This window comes from Neltuma alba, unplaced genomic scaffold (assembly GCF_004799145.2).
Source record: "Neltuma alba isolate B1F8T4 unplaced genomic scaffold, ASM479914v2 tig00007855_pilon, whole genome shotgun sequence".
NCBI classification, from domain to species: Eukaryota; Viridiplantae; Streptophyta; class Magnoliopsida; order Fabales; family Fabaceae; genus Neltuma; species Neltuma alba.
Genome location: NW_021634884.1, coordinates 830 through 21,019, shown reverse-complemented (window position 1 = coordinate 21,019; position 20,190 = coordinate 830). Strand labels below are relative to the sequence as shown.

Sequence of the window (20,190 nt, the reverse complement as noted above, 5' to 3'; positions counted from 1 at the left end):
GTGAATTTGCCGGAGTTCTTGGTTTGCATTCAAGTTTATGTTAAACATGTTGTGGATTCGGTCTTCTATTCTTTCCTCTCTCTCTCTCTCTCTCTGAAAATACATATAGATATCTTCTTATTATAAGTAATCCTATTCGAGATATAATTGGGAATTAAATGTGAACACACTTTTTTATAGGGATTTAAATTTTGGTTCATTACGTGTTTTGTTAGACCCGACTCATGTTGATCTTATTTTTTTAAAGAGTGAGATATCTTACTATCTTAATTAATGGCTTGTTAGTATTATTAGTACTATTGTAACATTAGCATTCTACTTTGCAAAAACAATTCGCTTTCTAATCCAAAAACATTTTAGTATTTTAGAATTCTTTAAGATAAAAATACGTCTTTAATCCTCTAATTTTATTTAAGATTTCAATTCGGTCCTTCAATTTTAAAATGTATTTTTATTTTTAATTTTTTTAATCCTAATAATATTAGTCTGAAATAATAATTTTTTTATAATAATCATTGTTATTCTTTTGAAAATTAATATGTTAACAACCTAAAATATTCTCACATTTAAAATTTTAACGTTTTAGCTTCTTTTTTTTTACTACTGTTGTTAGAATTAAACAACTAAAAATGTTTTATAAAATTTAAAAATATAAATTTAAAAAGAAAAAATATTGAAAGGAAAAACGAAACGTTCGCTATGCTTTAATAAGCCATTATACCATGCATGTAACATTGAACACGCATCATTCATCAAGAATTCTGTATAGCAAAATATGTTGGGCATCTAATTCATCCGTTTGATATGCCTAGTTCAAGATTTATGAAGTCTCGAACAAGTCCACTAAAGACTAATAAAAAATTATTAAAAAAAACCTCAAAATAAATATAAATAGAACCATATGGTCAATCAATACATAAAATTATACTTGTTTTCTGGCCAATAATTAATTTTTCCACATGGTAAAGCTAAATTTCCAGCCTATATTTCTAAACGTCTCTTGCCACTCTGAATGGGATTCATCCCCTTGATGTATTTTGAATTTGTGGAAGCTTCATGTGGCTAAAGTCCTGTATGTATTCAAATAGAAAATCAAACAAAGCTCCAAGTCAACAAAACATGAATTTTTATTTATGCAAACAAATCTGGATCAGCTTCTCTTTATTATCTTTCCCATCCAATCCTCTTCCACATCCTATTCCAACCATTGGATCGAAATTTGAAAAATTCATATTTAATATTTTATAGAATTATTCTTGAAATGTTAAATTATAAAATAAATAAGACAAGTTAGAAGTACAGTAAAAGAAAGAAGAAAAATATTTTATAAAATGTTAAATTTAGTCCGTTCAAAATTTGATATAACGGGTGGTATGAGGAGGAGAGGAAGCGAGGGGAAAAGGTTCCGAGTATGAGTTTTAGGTGTAAATTAGAAGGGTTTTCAATTAATATATTTTTTATGGATCAGAACTACATGGTCATTCATATTCTCCATCCACATAATTATGTCTTATAGCAAACACCTAAAGAACTTCACCAGATTCTTACCTTTTATTTGTCAACCACAAGTAGCTATCAAAGCCAAACCAAGTCATATGAACCCATACATGACAATAATACAAATACGAAAGCACACCCACCTCAAGGTCGCAGACTCGCAGTTTGAGGCATTCGATCAACAATATGAATTAGTGACTATAATTCCGATTCTTATTCCAAAACTCCAGATGTTGATGACAATGCTGCATCATCCCGATATCCTTCATGTAACGAAGTGCCACTTTTTCCCAACGTTCCTTATGATTCATAAAATAATAATGAATTTAGGTAGGATTATCCCAAAGAATGGAAGATAGAGTCCCTGTAAAATCAAAGCATCAAACACGGACAAACCTACAAAACTTCCTTGGCCTCTTTAGAGGAATAAACAATAATGGTCATCATTTTGAAGAATAAAAGTGCAATTCTATCTCATCTTTAATTCAATGATGTCAAGTTTATATAGAAAATTAGTATTTAGCAGAGATCAATATGTGGGTTGATGCTGCAGATTCCAATTCCAGGATAAATGTTTACTTGGGTATAAGTCATCATCGATCCATTGCCTAGAAATTTGAAATGCTTGCTTTGGTTTGGCTGAAAGTTAACCCACAGAAAGACATCATTTTAACCAAAAAAGAGAAGAAAAGAAAAGAAAAGAAAGACATCAACCAGCAGGAAAAGTTATCATCAAATGGAGGAGTTACAGACAACTGCGAAAGGTCCAGCAACCAAATACTTCAACAGCAATTATCTGTTCCTTTCACTTTCCTAAGCAATCAATTGTTATTATTAATTCAAAATCTCACTAGTTATAACTGCAAATGTGCACAGTCGCTGAACAAAAAGACAGCACTACGTTTTTTGTGTAATTTTTTAGCAATCCCTTGAGATAAACCAGTAAGCTTTTAACACTCTTCCATTAATTTGTAAGTTTAGTCCAAGAAACTTCTCGAGCTTAAGGCATATGATGCTCACCACATTTATGAGGAACTACAGTTTCACGTCGTGCTTTCCCTCCCGTACGTTCACTGCTCACTGTTCTAATATCGTCATGACCATGTTTGAAACGAGAACAAGATTTCAAAGCAATCTGAGCAGCAGCATAGTGACACCTGAACTGATTTTTATCCACTGGTACCATCTACATGAATCTGGAAATTGCTGCATTCCAAAAATGACCAAAATGTCACTCCACACAAGCGAGAACCAGCAAATCCAAAAAATCCCAGAGTGCTTAAAGCTACTAGGTGTGGACAAGCAGTGAAGGTTGTCAGTAGTTAGCAGGACATCTTAGGTTCAAACTTTTGATCAACAACATAATCCACGAAAGCCAGAAATGCTTGTATGTAAAACATGGGACCAGTAAACTCCATTGTTCTCACCAAATCCAGCAATTTGTTTAACTATTATTGTCGCAAGTTCAAAAAAACAGGGCAGAGATCAGTGTCTAGATTAAGAAAAATTTGAACTTTGGGCAATAAATAAGATTCCGATCAATTTAAAAAGCACAACTTTCAATGTTGAAATCTCCAAACCAATACAGCAAAATGGAGACGAGAATTGAGGAAAACGACACTGTATGTTATTACTACTCTGTTGTGGTTCTATTACGACAGATTCCAATATCAAGTTGTTCTCCACGGTAACTATAATTATCCAAAATCAAACTAAGCTTGAGTTCAGTATCTTCAAAAGAACATAACTGGTCAAAGCCATGTCAAGTCGCAGTCAATTGCAAATAATATATTTTCTTTTTTTGGGAATTGAAAAGTGTACCTAACACTAAGGTTCAAAAACGAAGTGAAAATATCTTGCAATATTTTCAAAGTACAACAGCAAGAAATACCCCAACCAATAAAGTTTTTGGCTTTAAATTTTGTGAGCATGATATGCGTTAACAGCTGACACACCAACAGCAAACTACAAAAGTGTGATCTGCGGCACAGACTCAAAATAGGATGAAGTGCAAATAGCAGAATCACAAAATTCTTCAGTTCTTGCTGAATTTTCACCAATGCGTGCAGCAACAATTCAAGCACATGAAAGTCACCATATGCATCAGATTGCATCATGCAATTATTGCACAATAATGATTACTATGATTAGAAAATCTAGAATAATTAACCCAGATGAGAGAATATTTAAACTTCTAGGCACAGTTTTCAGCAAAAGGATTGAAAAGGTGACAAGACTGTTTCATCAAATAGAATCATATTGTACAAGTAGTTTGCAGAGACACGCACCTAGAGCATTTGTCACTCATATGAGCCCAAACATGAGAAGCACATTTTAGTTGAAGTCTGCTCCAGAAACCAAAAGAAGACTTTCAATCAAGCACAGCTTTCTTTTCCAAAGTGTGACTCCGCAATGTCTAAATCAATGGGCATAATAACGTATTTAGTGAAGATGACAGCAATGCTTACTCATCAACCAGTCCTGATAAAAGTTAAATGCCATGACTGGTTCTTCCAGTTTGCAGTATTTGTTAAAAAGAATCTGAACTGGAACATGATCGGTCAATAAACCAGATTTCTGTATTTTGCCAAAAAGCTCTGCTGCCTCTTTTATGTTATCTCTAATGCAGTACCCTCTAATTAGTTCAGTGTAAGTAATCAAATCTGGCTCATATCTCATTTTGAGCATCTCATCAACTAATAGAAGTGCAACACTAAGGTTGCCTAAATTGCAAGCAGCACCAATCAACAAATTGTAAGTAACCACATCAGGATAGACACCATTTAAAACCATATCTTCCTTCAGAGAATAAGCATCATAAAAGTTCCCAATCTTCACTTGCGCATTAATTAATACATTATAAGTAAATACAGTGGGCGGAACACCAAAAGCCAGCATCTGATCTTTCATAAAGAATGCATTGCTAAGATCTCCACATCTTCCATAACAGTCAATTACAAGGTTCCATATTAAAGGCTTGGGCACCGTTATATAATCCAAAATAAATTGAAGCAATTGTTTGGCTCTAACAGCATATCCATTCAAACAAAGGCCCTGTATCATAATATTGTAGGATATTTGATCAGGAATAATTCCCATTTTAGACATAACCCCAAGAAGATAGCAAGCTTCATCAACCTTGCCTTCCTTGCAAAGGGCGCTGATAAGAGTATTGTAAGTAAACACATCAGGAAGCAAACCTTTCTTAATCATTTCACAAGCATATCCATAAGCAAGATTCATTTTTTGACCCATACAAAGTCCATGGATTAGAACATTGTAAGCAACAGCATCTACTTTTACATTCTTCTGAAGCATCTCATCCCAAAGACTAAGAGCTTGAACCATAGCTCCATTCTTAAAATGATAATCCATAAATATGGTAGAGGTAACTAAATCTGGTTTTCCTTCACCATCATCATCAGTTAATAATTTTTCAAAAAGCATTTTAGATTCTTTCAAAAGGCCTTTCCCACAAAACGCATGCACAAGAATATTACATGTTACCCTGTTTGGCTGAATACCAGCATAGGCCATGGTCGAAAACAGATGAAGAGCTTTATCTAAATTATTAGTGAGGCAATAACCCTTTATAAACGTGTTGTAGGTAGCACGGTTGGGAGAGGGGCCCAGTTCTAACATCTGTTTAATAAGCCAGTCTGCTTCCTCCATTAGACCCATTTTACACAGCCCATTCAACAGATGGTTGTGGGTAAATGAATCAGGAAGAAAACCTTTCTGCACCATTTTGCTCCGAAGCCATAATGCTGCTCCCAATTTACCTTCCAAGCACAATATTCTGATGATGGTTGTGTGTTCAATGTAGTTAAGTTTACATGTAGATCCCGCAAGATCTACTTTTGCCAAAGTTATGCATTTCCTGCAAAATCTCATGTATGAAACAGACATGTCATTCATTCTGGAATTTATAACATCTTCCATCGAAACAATCATACACATACACAGAAAATAGGTATGCATATATACATGTCAGTAGTTCTCCAAGATTGCTGTCAGAAAACACTCCCTCTTCCATGGACTTAGAAGAGACAGCACAAAGAAGAAAGTAATGGGCACAAACCCTCAAAAAACAGTTAAAGAAACTGCCACCCAAAGAAATTGCTATAAATTTATACTTTTAAATAAATGCAAAAAAAGAGATGAAACAAAAACCAAATAGTCCTGTTATATTGTTAGAAAGAACTACTTTGAAGTTTACCATGACACATCTCTCAAATTCTCCAAAATTTATAATATCAAAGCTCACCTCATCTTCTGCAAACGCTCTAGACTGTCCTTTAGCATATTATCCAAAGCATTGAAAACAGCTTGTGGCGCGTTCTTTTCACCAAAATTCCTCTCTCTTGACAGATTTTCAGCATCTAATTGGCACTCTCTTCCCAAATTTGACATCAAATCTTTGGTAAATGATGAATGCATATACTCTTCACAGAGAATCCTACATATAAATAATGAAAAGATTAAGATAATAGTGAGCCAGAAGTTGCATCCACAATCATAAGAAGTGTGTATAGTGTAAGAGGAGACAATCCAGAGAAGAAAAGGTGGAAGGTATAAAAAATATATTGATAACTATTCCTCTGTTCTCCAAGTAACAAATTTATAGTTTAGATTTCTATCTCTTCCCTTTTTACCATTTAGGAAATCAGCCAAGCCAAGTTGAATGCCAATATGACAGTTTCTGTTTAAGGCATAACTTTATAAAACCCTATCCATCACCTTACTTTTATGGCAATATAACAGAGTAAAAGATAGACTATAGGGTTCCCCCACCTCCCCACCACACCAAAAAAAAAAAAAAAAAAAGGGAAAAAAACAAGGAAAAGAAAAGGAAAGGGAAGGAAAAAACAAGAAGAAAGGAGAAAAACTAAATGAAATTACCTGCCACTTCTATCCTTCCTTGGTTGGGAGCAGAAAATGCCAGCAATGATCTGGGCAGCATCATGCTTGATGCACTCAAACTGATTCAAAAATCTCAAGAAAGCAATACGGACATGCAGGAAATGTGACTCTCCAAAGGCAGCTAATAGCTGAGACAACCAAAACAAATTAATCAGCCACAATGCTGTACAAAATCAACATGTAGGGCTATATATCATCAATCTTTAGAAAGAGTTTCCACTCACTGCCATCCAGTTCACTCAAATTTGTTGTTGTCAATTTATATTAAACAAATTGGAGCCATCTGCAAGTAAAATAAATAAATAAATTTTCAGCCAAAGAGTTAAAAAGCCTCTGATTATCACATATATGGCAAAACACGTGAAACATGTGGCCAGCCAAGCACAATATAGAGATAACAATTGCTAAGATTAGTTTGATTTCAAAAATCAATTCAAAAACAAAAAAAGATTGATACACAAAACAAATCTGATTACAATATCGGATCATAACATTAAAAGTGCATTTGGCACTAGTCATATGCCTAAGAGGTTACAAGAAAATCATGAAAAATCAAAGGTGTCCAAAAACAAATTCAAGATAAACTATTGGTGAACAATAAAACATGATAAGTTAATAAGATAAATACCAGGGAAAAGACATACATGACTAAAATAATACATACTTAACAGAAAGATGCATAGTTTTGTGCAGCATAAAATAAACTACACAGGTTGCATGGAGACACAATTAGATGGATAGGGATTCAAATCCTAAAGAGTGTGAGGTGGGGCAAAAAGGAGCCAAACTCCATCTTAATATATTCGATGTGAAGGGATGTTTGTGTCTAGTACACAAGTTTCCAAGATGCCCAACGCCATGCAAGATACCAAGAGGCATAGATGACACTACTTTGGGTGATAATCAAATTATGATATCCAAGATATTTAGGAATGTAAAAAATTACTGTACTGAACAGATCCCTAAATGATATAAGAATCACACAAAACCGAGTAAAGGGGTGAAATATGATAGGAGGACACAACTAGACAAAGGTTGGTGGCTGAATGCTAATGTGTCACTTCCTAGAGTTAAAACTCCGACTATTTGAAATAGAGGCATGATTTGACACCAAAAGGAAGAATTATAAACAAGCAAAAGAGATTATGCTCTAACATCGTAAAGAATTATTAACAATATCCCAGAAAGGTTTGGGTTACCAAAAACAGAATGTATGATGAGCAACTATGGCTAACAAATGGGACAGAAATTGCTTTACTAAAATAAGTTAGGAACTTGCCCTTGATTTCAAACTCCATAGAAAGTATCAGTAACCTTGATTTGGACTACCTCAAACTTCTTAATATTGCTTAAATAGTGGCCCAAAAGATCAATGAAATACCATAGAGTCCTAATAACTGTGTTAGAAGAATACAGGTACCAACATAAGCAAACAAACATCTGATGTAATTATACTAAGATAATAGATTTATGTGAAATTTCATATTTTGATAAGATAAACAGACATAGCAAAAGCAACTTTATATGTGTGTGTGTTTACAACGTCACTTTTTCAACAACCAAAAACTGACCCACAATGCTCCTGTCATATTTAGGAGAAGTAACTGACGCTAGCCGGTTAGTTTCTACGTATTACTTGACTTACTGACTTCTTAGCAGTAATGCAACTTTGACCACACTAGACCAACCACCCTCACCGCCAATTCAAAATATCCCTCACTCAAAAGGCAAGGTAGGATCCTTTTAAGTCAGCTAGTGGCCATATAAATTTAGTACATCCGAAAAGAAATGAGCAGAGCATAAATAATGAAAGACAATTGGCAACAATGAATGTTTCAAATACATCTGAATGCTAAGATAACATATAAAATGAAGTAAACAAATATGCATTACATCCAATGGTATAGAACTAGACCCAGATAAAATATAAGGAGGAGGAAGCCACAGTCATCTAATCACACCTACAAACCCATGACAAGTATACACTTCCCTAGTACATTATTCTCAATCAAAAGATATAACCTTTCCCCAGGACACTCAAATCAAAAGGGATGCCAATGACGATACCAAATGCTCTCATTGGAAACATTATACCCCCAACGGATACATGAGCTCCTATTAATGCACTACTGAATCTCGAATTAATTGAAAAATGAAACCAAAACCTACCATGGATTTAAATTGAACTGCTTTAGTTTATGCCTCCGAGGAACGAACGAGAGAGAAGAACAAAAACTAAAAATGTATCGCCTCCGATGGAAAATCGCCAGACCCGAATTCTCACCTTTTTCTAAGTTTCAAAAACTTACTCGGATCTGCAATGAGAGTAACCTTGGATCCTGATAGCTTCTCCTTATTGGCCGCAGGGCCAGCATTCACATGACACACTGGGATTCAGTGGGGAAAGAAAAGAGAAGGCAAAAAGGGGCCTTAGAAGAAGGAGAAGCCTCCGGTAACAGTGGCTAGCTTGAATAATGTGCCAAGCAAGATGGAAAACCAATCGGAAAGACGGCGACAGGGACCAAGAGCGTCGACGACGATGAGGGCTTTACACTCCGTTCCCTATTCGTTTTGCGCTATGGGCCGAACTGGGTTCGGATGTACTTGGGTCCAACAGACCGAACATCGCTTGCCGTTGTTAAGACCAATGAAGGGATATCTGGATTCGAGTGGCTGGGTTGACATGAAAACCGATAACTTGGTTCCAATAAGCAACGAACCCAGGACCTCCTTGTTCTCCGGATTTCGGGCTAATGGAAATAGAAATACATCGATATTAAAAAAAATGGATTCAATTAGTTATTTATAAAAAAATATAGCGTGTTTTTCTAAAACAATATTTTTAATTATTTGTATTAAAAATTTAAAAAAATCATTTAATATATGTAATTAAAAAGAAAAATTTAAAAAAAAATTTATAATTGATATTTTACATTTATAATTAAAATTAACTCATCATTTACAGTTAAGATAAAGTTTGTTTATTTTTTAACTTAGCCCCTAAGTGTTGTTTTGTGTGTTTAGAATAATGTTAAAAATCTCAATAGTTGGGAATAAAGCTAATCAATAAAAAAAATTATATTTGACACGACTTTAAAAACAAATTATATTTTAACCAAAAGCCACCTTGCAAGTGAGGTAACTATTTCTAATTTTTAGCTTTTAGTTTTAAAACTGTACAAGCTGACCTTTTGATGTGTCATATTATTATTTAAACAAGTTTTAATTCAAATAATTTTTTTTGGGTGAAATTAATTCAAATAATTTTGTTAATAAATTACGTTGTACACATAAATTACGTTATTTTAAACGCTAAATTACATCTTAAACTGCCCTTTCCGGTCTTCAGCCGCCCATGTTCGGCTCTCTTTCACTAGTTTCACGGATCTATCGTAGTCCCTCCCTAATTCCTCAGTCTTACGCTCCATCTCCCCGGTTTCCTATCGGTGCCGTTGTTCAGGAGGAACTCATCGAGTCATAACTTCTAGCGGTTCGGATCAGACATCGGCGGCGGCGCCCCCTCGTCCGATAAAGAAGCTCAGGCTTAAAGGTTATGATCTATTTGTGCTTCCATCTGCTTCTGTACAAACCTTTTGTATGATGTGCGCGATGATGTGCTCTTCCATTGCTGAACCCCAAAAAAAAAAAGTTCTTAGTAGTTTAGAGCGTTGCTCAATACGAATTTAGGATATTGTTGGTAATATTGTAGTGTAGGAGGTAATTACTAATTCAAATTCAAATTAGCTAGAAATTCAATATATGTTTTGGCCGATATGTAAAGAATATTTCCTTGTGTGTGTGTGTAATTGGTGGTATTTTTTTTTTTTTATATCATATATGAAGGATCTATTGATATACTTGTGCATTGCCAGTGTCACAATCTGGTGGCGCCTGGTGGACTACTTCGCTAGTGAAGTCTAATGTCTGATGGTAGTCTTAATGTCTTTACAACCGAAAATTTTTATTTTAAACAGTGTAATATATTTTGATTGATTGGAAAGTAACAATGTAAAATTTGTTAAGAGGCTTCACTGATAAAATCTTTCAATCTAAGTTTAGGATAGGCGCTTGTCTCTCAACTGAAGTGGAGTGAATGGAAGAGGAAGAGCCTTTCTCGTCTGTTTACAGTGCTGGAAAAACCTTGAAGCAATGTGAATCCATGATTCAAAAGGGCCTCCAAACTCCAATTGTAAGATTCTTGAGGGAACGCTTGGAGGAAGCTGGGTGTCCTGTGGCAAACAATTTCTTCAGAGCTGTAAATTGTGAGGCAAATATAAGTGGTGGTTACATTCGTGGTAAAGGGATTATAGTGTGCATGAATAAAATAGATCAACAAGATGAGGTCAACCAAGTGTTAGCTCATGAGCTGATTCATGCATATGATGATTGCCGTGGTGCTAACTTGGATTGGACTAATTGTGCTCATCATGCTTGCAGCGAGATCCGATCCAATCACCTAAGTGGAGACTGTCATTACAAACGGGAACTACTGCGAGGTTATTTGAAAATACGTGGCCATGAACAAGAATGTATAAGACGAAGAGCTATGGCATCGTTGTCTGGAAATCCTAATTGCTCTGAAGCAGCCGCCAAGGATGCTATGGAAGCTGTTTGGGATGTTTGTTACAATGACACACAGCCCTTTGACAGAGCTCCATAAGTTCAGTGGCGTTGGGGCTTGCCAGCTCTATGGAATGATTGTTTTGATTTGTTTTGGATAATTTTTATCTGAGGTAGTAATGCAGGAATGTTATTTACCAATGTAAAATGAAATGTCCATCATTCTACAAAATTCATTAAGTTGGCTATATTCCCCCATAAAGTTGGGTTTCACAATTCAAAAATGGTGAATATTATTACATATAGAGAAGTTCTATTTTCTTCTCTTTCTCAAAGCAGGTGTAAGTATGTTTCAGCTTGCATTCAGAGTTTATTATTATCTGGTTTTATACTTCGTCATCAGGTTCAAACTGTGTGCAGAGAAACATAATGAGATTGGGAACAGGTAGAACAGGTTTTGAACTCTGACCACCAGAAGAGGTTTGATAAACTGTTGGCAGATTAAAGTTTGAGTTACTGTAACAAACAAGTATGAAGGTTCTTGTTTGATGACTTGATCCTGAGTGCATGCTAGACGGTCGGTGAAATGTTGGAAAGGAAATAGACTTATTTGGATGTGTGATTTATGGTAAAGATTAGATTTTGAAACTTCACAAAGAAAAAAAAAAAAAATATTAGTATTGGAAAGAAGATCGTTAGGAAACTATGCAATTATTTCCATGTGATTCTTGGGGTAATTGTTTGCAATTTGATGGTTAGATAGAAATTAATTTATATAGATGATATGTGTGTTGATTTGCTGACCGTAATAGTAAATGAATATCGTTGAAGTATGCTAGATTGAGTTCACAGAAAGTGTTTGATAGAAATTATAAATGAATTGTAGGATGCTGTGGTGAATAGGGTATTGGTTAGACTTGGAAGCATGTATAGAATGGAATAATAAGAGATTTTCGTTTATGCTGGTTTGTATTGTCATTAAAATTGCTAATCAGTTATGGTATATACATTACTAGATAAATTCAATGTTATATCCTATGTGAGGAAAGTTGGAGCCAAGATCTTTCTTTCATGTTTTCTTAATTGTCATGAAAACTAGAATAAAAGTCTAGTTATCAAGAAAAAGATTTTGTTCGACAGGAAAAGGATGTGATGGCGATTTTAATTGTAAATTAAAAAAAAATATGACATGTTATAGTTGATTTTTCACAAATTCTGTATTATTATTATTTTATATAAGGTAATATATAAGGGGAAGTTGGACATTTGATTTATGAAGGTTTTATAAAGTACTCCTCTGATCCTATTCATAAAGTATTTTTAACATGTTTTACACAGATTAAGAAAAACTTTAAACTGCATTAATTCTTCGTTAAAATATAATAACTTTTTAACTTTATCCATATTTAATATATATACACATTTCAAAAAAATAACTACCTATATTATAATAAATGAAAAACAATATAGCACATTCATGGTAAAAATGTAATAAAATGATTTATAAATATGACCCCAAAAAAATTTTCTCTCTCTACCCTATAAATAGGATCAGAGGATTGTAGTATACATACACTCAAGAAGAAAACTTTCACGAATTGCAAAAAATGTTTTCTTTACAAAATTTTGAACATTTTTATGTATTAGGCACAAAGCACCAGTATATTCGTGGCAGGCATGTTTTATTTAGGGAAAACCATATTGGAGGTACCTATACTTTTTTTCAATTTTCAATTTGGTACCTATGTGTTTTTTGTTCTTAACTAAATCTTTATTTTTCCTCTATTAACATTATTAATCCTTATGTAAAGACTAAAAATATCAATAGAATAAAGTTATAAGAGCTAATGTTGCTAAAAAGATAAAATTAAATATTTAATTAAAGGGAAAAAAAACACATAGGTATCAAATTAAAAGTTAAGAGAAAGTATAGGTACCTTCAATATGGTTTTTCCTTTTATTTAAGTTGAACTTATGATGATTTTCTTCTATTTATATTTTTTGTGCAGGCATGTTTATATCAATGACAATGCTATTTTTCTATATTGAAAAAGTCTCATAGTTTGTAAAGATTGGTTGATTAATTTCCGGGAAGTCGAACATTTAAAAAGACATGTTGAATATTTTTTTTCCCCACAAAGATTCATGAAATTAAAGTGTCACTTGATATTAACAAAATAAATCTTACCAATTATAGATGGGAAAAAAGTAAATTAAAAAGGCACCTTATGCTTCGGTCACGCTTTAGTGTATTTGGGGTATCACAAATCAAATTAATTGAAAAAGTCTTATATTAAGTATAAAGATAAATATGATTTTCCCACGCATGTCATTTATATCATAGCGTATTCATGAAAGGTATTTTAATGTAGTCATGAAAATAATTAAATAATTAGAGCATTTACAAATAAAACATTTTCCTCTGAAAGTATTTACAAAGAAAGGGTATAAATAAAATAAAAACATTTTGGGAAAATGACAGTAAAATACCATATGAATTTCAAAAAGACAAATAAGGCACCTGAATAAACAAAATGACAAAGAAGGCATCAGGTACCAATTTAGAATTTTGATTTTTGGTCTAAAGACCGAATTGCCCTTATTATGTTTGAAAACTGAAGAGATAGCGAAAGGTAGAAATTGCCTCCTCCCGGCGAAAGCAATCCCCCCACGCAGCGAAAGAGAAACTGCCCCCACTTGGCGAAACCAATCCACCTACTCGGTGAAACTAATCCCTCCCCTCAGCAAAACTGAACCCCCCTACTCGACGAAACCAATCCCTCCACTCAACGAAACCGAACCCCCCCCACTCCACGAAACTAAATCCAAGCTCCTCTAGTCGCTGAAAAAGGTTCTCCGATTTGCAAGGGGATTTGTATGTAAGGGGATTTGCAAACTATTTTCAGGAAATGTAAAGCTGCCTGATTTTCAAGTATTGTTAAATCATTTGCCCATAATGTTACTACACGTATAACGAGATTTATAACTCGCGAAGTGAATTTGACCACTTCTTCGAGGGGTTTGACAACCTGTTTTAAGAGGCAGTGCAACTTTTCTCTACAAAAATATAATTCCATCCTGAATTTAACAAAACACATAGTGGGATTTACAATTTTCACAGTGAGTGTTACTACATTTTCAATGGGATTTGTAACCTTTTGTGAGGGGCTGGCCAATGTTTCTGTCAAAAACAAAACAATTCCACGCTGAATTTTACAAAACACATAGTGGGAATAACAACTTTCACAGTGAGATTTACTACTTCTTCAATGGGTTTTGCAACCTTTTGTGAGGAGGTGAGCAACTTTTCTGTAAAAAACAAAACAATTCCACGCTGAATTTTACAAAACATATAGTGGGAATAACAACTTTCACAGTGAAATTTACTACTTTTTCAACGGGTTTTGCAATCTTTTGTGAGGAGCTGGGCAACGTTTCTATCAAAAACAAAACAATTTCACACTGAATTTTACAAAATACATATTGGGAATAACAAATTTCACAGTGATATTTACTACTTCTTCAATGGGCTTTGCAACCTTTTGTGAGGGACGAGGTAAATTCTCTATAAAAAACAATATAATTTCACGCTGAATTTTACAAAACACATAGTGGTATTTACAACTTTCATAGTGAGTTACTACTTTGTGTAATGTAATGCACCATTCACGAAACAATATTTGCCAAAAACTAGCAGCCATATAACAGCAGATACATTACATATATTCAAATGATTGCACCTGAAGTACATCAAAGTAAACATTGAACCATTAACTTTCATACTAACTACATGTGTAATGGAACATACTATTCACGTAACAGTATTTACCAAAAACCAGTAGCCATATGACGGTAGATACATTACATATATTCAAATGACTGCACTCTACTCTTGCGACGGTTACCAATTTCACCGAAAACACGTTACTCCTGCGACGACGATAATGTGATTTCGGAGAACCTTTTTCAGTGACTGGAGGAACTTGGATTTAGTTTCGCCGAGTGGGAGGATTGGTTTCTCCGAGTTGGGGGATTCGGTTTCACTAGCTGAGTGGAGGGATTGGTTTCATCAAGTGGGGGGATTCGGTTTTGCCAAGTGGGGGGATTGCTTTCGCCAAGAGGTGGCGATTTCTCCCTTTCTCCATCTCCTCAATTTTCAAACATAATAAGGGCAATTCGGTCATTAGGTCAAAAATCAAAATTTCATATTGGTACCCAATGCCTTATTTGTCATTTTGCTTATTCAGATGCCTTATTTGTCCTTTTGAAATTCACATGGTATTTTACTGTCATTTTCCCAAACATTTTCCTGTGAGAGCTTCCATAAAGCACATGAACTCCAGTCAAAATGGCAAGTCCAAGGAGTGTTTGAGTAAGAATAAAGTTATGGTTTTAGAAGCATTTTTAAGGTATATAAAATAAATATGTAGATGAATTTGTCTCGATTTATGAAAAAATAATTTGAAAACCATTTCTAAAGTAAGCCAAACACTTCCTAGAATCAATTGACTATGAAACCCCTTCCCCACTCACTTGCATATAATCACTTATTCAGTTATTTGTTATGAAGACTTTGGGTAGCACCGTGTCGGACCTGGCCTTGCGGTAGACAAACATAGAAAGCTTGCTTTCTGGAAAATTATGGAATGGGTAGACATGGTTTTGTTAAACAATTGGTCGGTGACCTCTCTTTCCTCGACTCCTCACCCTTTGCAAAGCTTTTGGAATCTTGTATCCGATCAAAATCTGGACTTGACACCCGTCGCATTCATGCTCGAGTCATTAAGACCCAGTTTTCCTCAGAAATCTTCGTCCAGAATAGGCTCATTGATGCCTATGGGAAATGCGGTTGTTTAGATGATGCGCTCAAGCTGTTTGATCATATGCCCCAAAGGAACACTTTTAGTTGGAACGCCATTTTGAGTGCATTGACAAAGTCTGGTAATCTTGATGAGGCTGCAAGGATCTTTCAGTCAATGCCGGAGTCTGACCAGTGCTCGTGGAATGCCATGGTATCAGGCTTTGCCCAGCATGATCGCTTTGATGAAGCTCTGAAACTTTTTGTTGGCATGCATGGTGAGAATTTTGTACTGAACGAGTATTCCTTCGGCAGCGCTCTTAGTGCCTGTGCAGGGTTAGCGGATCTGCATATGGGTGTACAAATCCATGCTCTGATTTCAAAATCTCATTTCTCGTTTGATGTTTACATGGGTTCTGCTCTTGTTGACATGTATGGTAAATGTGGGATGGTGGTCTGTGCTCAGAAAGCTTTCGATGGCATGGTGGAACGGAATATAGTTTCTTGGAACAGTTTGATCACATGCTACGAGCAAAATGGTCCTGCAAGTCAGTCCATTCAGGTTTTTGCAAGGATGATGAACAATGGGATTGAACCAGATGAAATTACTCTGGCCAGTGTAGTCAGTGCTTGCGCCAGCCTGTCGGCGATTAAGGAAGGTTTGCAAATTCATGCTCGTGCGATGAAATGTGATAAATTTAGGGAGGACCTTGTGTTGGGTAATGCATTGGTTGATATGTATGCCAAATGCAGTAGAGTAAATGAAGCCAGATTGGTATTTGATAGGATGCCACACAGGAACGTAGTGTCTGAAACATCAATGGTCAGTGGATATGCAAAGGCAGCAAGTGTGAAAGCGGCCAGATTGATGTTTTCAAATATGACGGAGAGGAATGTGGTCTCCTGGAATGCACTCATTGCAGGTTACACACAAAATGGAGAGAATGAAGAGGCTGTAAAATTATTCCTCCTCTTAAAAAGGGAATCCATTTGGCCAACCCATTACACCTTTGGAAATCTACTTAATGCATGTGCTAATCTTTCTGACCTGAAGCTGGGTAAACAGGCTCATGCTCACATTATAAAGCATGGGCTTCGATTCGTGTCTATAGGAGAGCCAGATATTTTTGTGGGAAATTCTCTCATTGACATGTACCTAAAATGTGGATTGATTGAAGATGGGTATGCAGTTTTTGAGCGCATGGTAGAAAGGGATAATGTGTCATGGAATGCCATGATTGTGGGATACGCACAAAATGGTCATGGCATAGAGGCTCTTGAAATTTTCAACAAAATGTTGGTTTCTGGAGAAAAACCAGATCATGTAACGATGATAGGAGTTCTATGTGCTTGTAGCCATGCTGGTCTGGTTGAAGAAGGGCGGCATTATTTTCATACAATGAGAACCAAGCATGGTTTAGAACCGTTGAAGGATCATTATACATGCATGGTCGACTTACTAGGTCGGGCTGGTTGCCTTGATGAAGCCAAAAATTTGATAGAGGCAATGCCATTGCAGCCTGATTCTGTTGTATGGGGATCTCTACTTGCTGCTTGTAAGGTTCATGGCAACATTACATTAGGGAAGTATGTAGCAGAAAAGCTCTTAGAGATTGATCCTCTGAACTCAGGACCTTATGTTCTGCTTTCCAATATGTATGCTGAGCTTGGTAGATGGAAAGATGTTGTGAGAGTAAGGAAACTGATGAGACAACGAGGAGTAATCAAGCAGCCTGGTTGCAGTTGGATTGAAATTCAGAGTCATGTGCATGTTTTCATGGCAAAAGATAAGAGACATCCTCAGAAAAAGGACATATATTCAGTGTTAAAAATTCTCTTGGAACAGATGAAGCGAGCTGGCTATGTGCCAGCTATTGATAATGACGATTCCATTGAGGAGGAAGGTGACTTTGAACTAATCTTGCACTGTGAAACGGAAATGCCTTTAGATGCTGCAATGGGATGAAATATCTAACTAATTTGATTATGGCTTAAGGGAATCAATTCTCAATCAGCCTTTCTGTTCATGTGAGTTGGAAGAAGACCAGCCATTAATAATCTCAACTTTTCAAGGTACACAAATCAGTAGCTGTTGAACTCTGAGCAGACTCTTCTAGTTACTGCAGTTTTTTTTTTTTTTTTTTTGGGGGGGGGGGGGGGGAGAACCAGCTTTCTTGCAGTTACACACTTGATTTGGTGATATGATCATGTCCTCAGTCTGGTTGCCAGGACAACCAGTCAAAAACAATCACGAGTCTTTGGCATCTCTTGCGTATGCAAGCACATGGCTGCTCCGGGATTTTTTGTTTTTTTTCCCCTCAAGGGAATACTGAGGTATCTGCGCTGACAATGATTCTCATATTGTCTTCAAATTGCTGTATTTCTATCATTTGATATAAACTCTCCTTTAATTGGCTGATTTCAGTTGCCAGACATGTACTCCAGGCGTAATACAAAGGTATTTCTTGACGGTGATTATTCATCTTATCCGTTTCTTTCATTTGAAAATTTGAAAGTAATTATTACTAAAGAAGATATATATTGTGGCATTCAAGATAATGAAATAGGGTTAAGCTGAATCCTGACTTATTATTGATCCCAGTTTAGGTAATTATAAGTCAGGATTCAGCATTTGGGGATGTGCATTTCAAAATTTATATATGTGCATTAAAAATAATTTTGCATTAGATCCAAGAGATTAAAAAAATAAAATTGACAAGCTAGTAATATGCTACAGAGTGAAACATGTCTTCTGTTTTTTCTTGCCATTATTTCACGGATATCATCACAATATTATTAAATTTTAAATTATGTAATGATGAAATTGGTCCTAAATTTTGAAACAGTTAAAAGGTTAGTCCATCTAGTTATTGACGGTGCTGACTTTTACAAACGGAGTTAACTTTGCTAAGGTGGCATAAATAATAATGAGTTACATTTTTTGACTAAATGAGCTGGCGTTTTAAATTAGAATTAGCAGATAAAAAAATATTATGAGAAAGAAAAAGGAGGCATAGAGGAGATGGACAAAGGCGGAAGACAGTTGAGATCGAAGAAAGGAACTGACGGAGGAGAGAGTGGAGATCAACCAACAATGTATACGTGTAATCAACATGAAGACTATTTTAAAAATAAATAAAAAAATATAAAAAAATAAAGTTAAGTATAATCTTATATTTAGGATCGAATTGACTTTTTAACTTGTTCTTATATTTAGAATCAATAATAATTTTATCGGTAAAAGGGTATCAGGTACTTTGATATTAATATTGCACAACATGCCAACATGTCACGTGTTAAGTTCCAAATGCTAGTACTAAAGAAAGGAATGGGCATGAGGAGAGTCTGATAAAGAAATGCAAATTAAAAATACACCAAATTCACCTCTTTCTGAGTGTATTTTTATTTCCAGCAACCCTATCACATCATATGAAAGAAACACAAACAAACTTGTCAAGAACAGACAGGTTCAAATAATATGAAACTTCTCAGCATACATATACAATTCTCAACTCTTTTAATCACCAATGCATGAGGACGTGTATGGAGAGAAAGAGGGGAATCAGACGACCGCAGAAAAAAAACAAAAGGGTAGGAGGGTTTGGTCACATAAACATATTCTCAGTTTGCTTCTATAATGTTAAGTTTGGGTCGGGGATGCTGTCTCATGATAAAAACAAGGAGAAAAAGAAGGAGTTTTATAAAGAGTTCAAAGTCAAATAAAAAGGGTTCTTCTTTTCCAACATGTTGAGATTGATACCGAAGAAGACAGGGAAAAATTGATGCTTATGGAGAAATTGAAAAAAAAGTCTTGCTTACTCATCTGTTTCTCCAAGAAGTGGGCTCATCAGTGCTCATCACAGTGATGAGTACCATGATACGTATTGTTGTAATGAAATCTAAATCACTGAAATATAATTTTAATGTTCTACATTAAAAATTTTCAACTAATGATTTTTTAATGAAAAATTATTTTTTAAAAAACCTTACAGTTAAGATATTGCATTTATTTTGGATTATGTGCCTATTAAAAGAAAATATTTTTAAAAAACAAAAATATTAAACATTAAATCTTGGCTCCCTATATTAAATTTAAATGGTTAAGATTCGATAAGTATCATGATGTGCTAATTACTGTGATGAGTACTACAATTGATTCCCTGATGGTAATAGTCATGTTAATAATAATGTGCGTTCATCATGTTACATAAATTTGTTTGAATATTTCTTTAGTTTCTCTTATTTGGTCGGTTTGTTATGGTTGAAGAGTTCAGGTTATAGCTGGCCAAAGGAAAAAAAATAGTTCAGGTTATCAATTTTGGTTTGTTTTTAATAAATCGTTTGTGAGCACCATTTCTTGTGTTTGGAGGTTGATGTTTTGAGATTTATAGTGAGCCCTCTTGTCCTATTTA

General features: G+C 34.9%; 3 protein-coding genes across 11 annotated transcripts; 2 read left to right on the top strand and 1 right to left on the bottom strand.

The window, feature by feature from the left end:
* Positions 1-874: 874 nt before the first annotated feature.
* On the bottom strand, positions 875-9,162 carry LOC114753332 (pentatricopeptide repeat-containing protein At5g24830). 7 transcript variants are annotated; one of them, XM_028942014.1, is made up of 8 exons: positions 8,590-9,162; positions 6,645-6,703; positions 6,400-6,548; positions 5,765-5,956; positions 3,786-5,377; positions 2,518-2,945; positions 1,641-1,861; positions 1,041-1,070 (listed from the first exon to the last, which is right to left on the bottom strand). In XM_028942014.1, the coding sequence occupies exons 2-5, from the start codon at positions 6,648-6,650 to the stop codon at positions 3,940-3,942; spliced, it is 1,785 nt and encodes a 594-aa protein (XP_028797847.1). In that variant the 5' UTR covers positions 6,651-6,703; positions 8,590-9,162; the 3' UTR covers positions 1,041-1,070; positions 1,641-1,861; positions 2,518-2,945; positions 3,786-3,939. The 7 variants fall into 7 exon arrangements, with proteins under 7 accessions (XP_028797843.1, XP_028797847.1, XP_028797848.1 ...); XM_028942015.1 differs by having other exon boundaries at positions 8,705-9,162; XM_028942010.1 differs by lacking the exons at positions 6,645-6,703; positions 8,590-9,162 and adding an exon at positions 7,090-7,719 and having other exon boundaries at positions 875-1,070.
* Positions 9,163-9,773: 611 nt separating this feature from the next.
* On the top strand, positions 9,774-11,315 carry LOC114753335 (mitochondrial inner membrane protease atp23). 3 transcript variants are annotated; one of them, XM_028942024.1, is made up of 2 exons: positions 9,774-9,970; positions 10,485-11,315. In XM_028942024.1, the coding sequence occupies exon 2, from the start codon at positions 10,514-10,516 to the stop codon at positions 11,078-11,080; it is 567 nt and encodes a 188-aa protein (XP_028797857.1). In that variant the 5' UTR covers positions 9,774-9,970; positions 10,485-10,513; the 3' UTR covers positions 11,081-11,315. The 3 variants fall into 3 exon arrangements, with proteins under 3 accessions (XP_028797857.1, XP_028797855.1, XP_028797856.1); XM_028942022.1 differs by having other exon boundaries at positions 10,480-11,315; XM_028942023.1 differs by having other exon boundaries at positions 10,475-11,315.
* Positions 11,316-15,589: 4,274 nt separating this feature from the next.
* Positions 15,590-17,889, top strand: LOC114753331 (pentatricopeptide repeat-containing protein At2g13600-like). Its single transcript, XM_028942009.1, has one exon. It carries the CDS (start codon positions 15,627-15,629, stop codon positions 17,742-17,744), a length of 2,118 nt encoding a protein of 705 aa, XP_028797842.1. The 5' UTR covers positions 15,590-15,626; the 3' UTR covers positions 17,745-17,889.
* The last annotated feature ends 2,301 nt before the right edge of the window (positions 17,890-20,190 follow it).

What these genes read in the sequence shown, in the direction of transcription:
- LOC114753331 (XM_028942009.1), top strand. Translation starts at nt 15,627, where the DNA reads ATGGGTAGACATGGTTTTGTTAAACAATTGGTCGGTGACCTCTCTTTC.
- LOC114753335 (XM_028942024.1), top strand. Translation starts at nt 10,514, where the DNA reads ATGGAAGAGGAAGAGCCTTTCTCGTCTGTTTACAGTGCTGGAAAAACC.
- LOC114753332 (XM_028942010.1), bottom strand. Translation starts at nt 7,116, where the DNA reads ATGCTGCACAAAACTATGCATCTTTCT. An exon ending in ACAAAACTATGCATCTTTCT is followed by an intron (nt 6,549 to 7,089) that starts GTTAAGTATGTA and finishes TGGTTGTCTCAG; the next exon opens with CTATTAGCTGCCTTTGGAGA. An exon ending in AGGAAGGATAGAAGTGGCAG is followed by an intron (nt 5,957 to 6,399) that starts GTAATTTCATTT and finishes ATTTATATGTAG; the next exon opens with GATTCTCTGTGAAGAGTATA.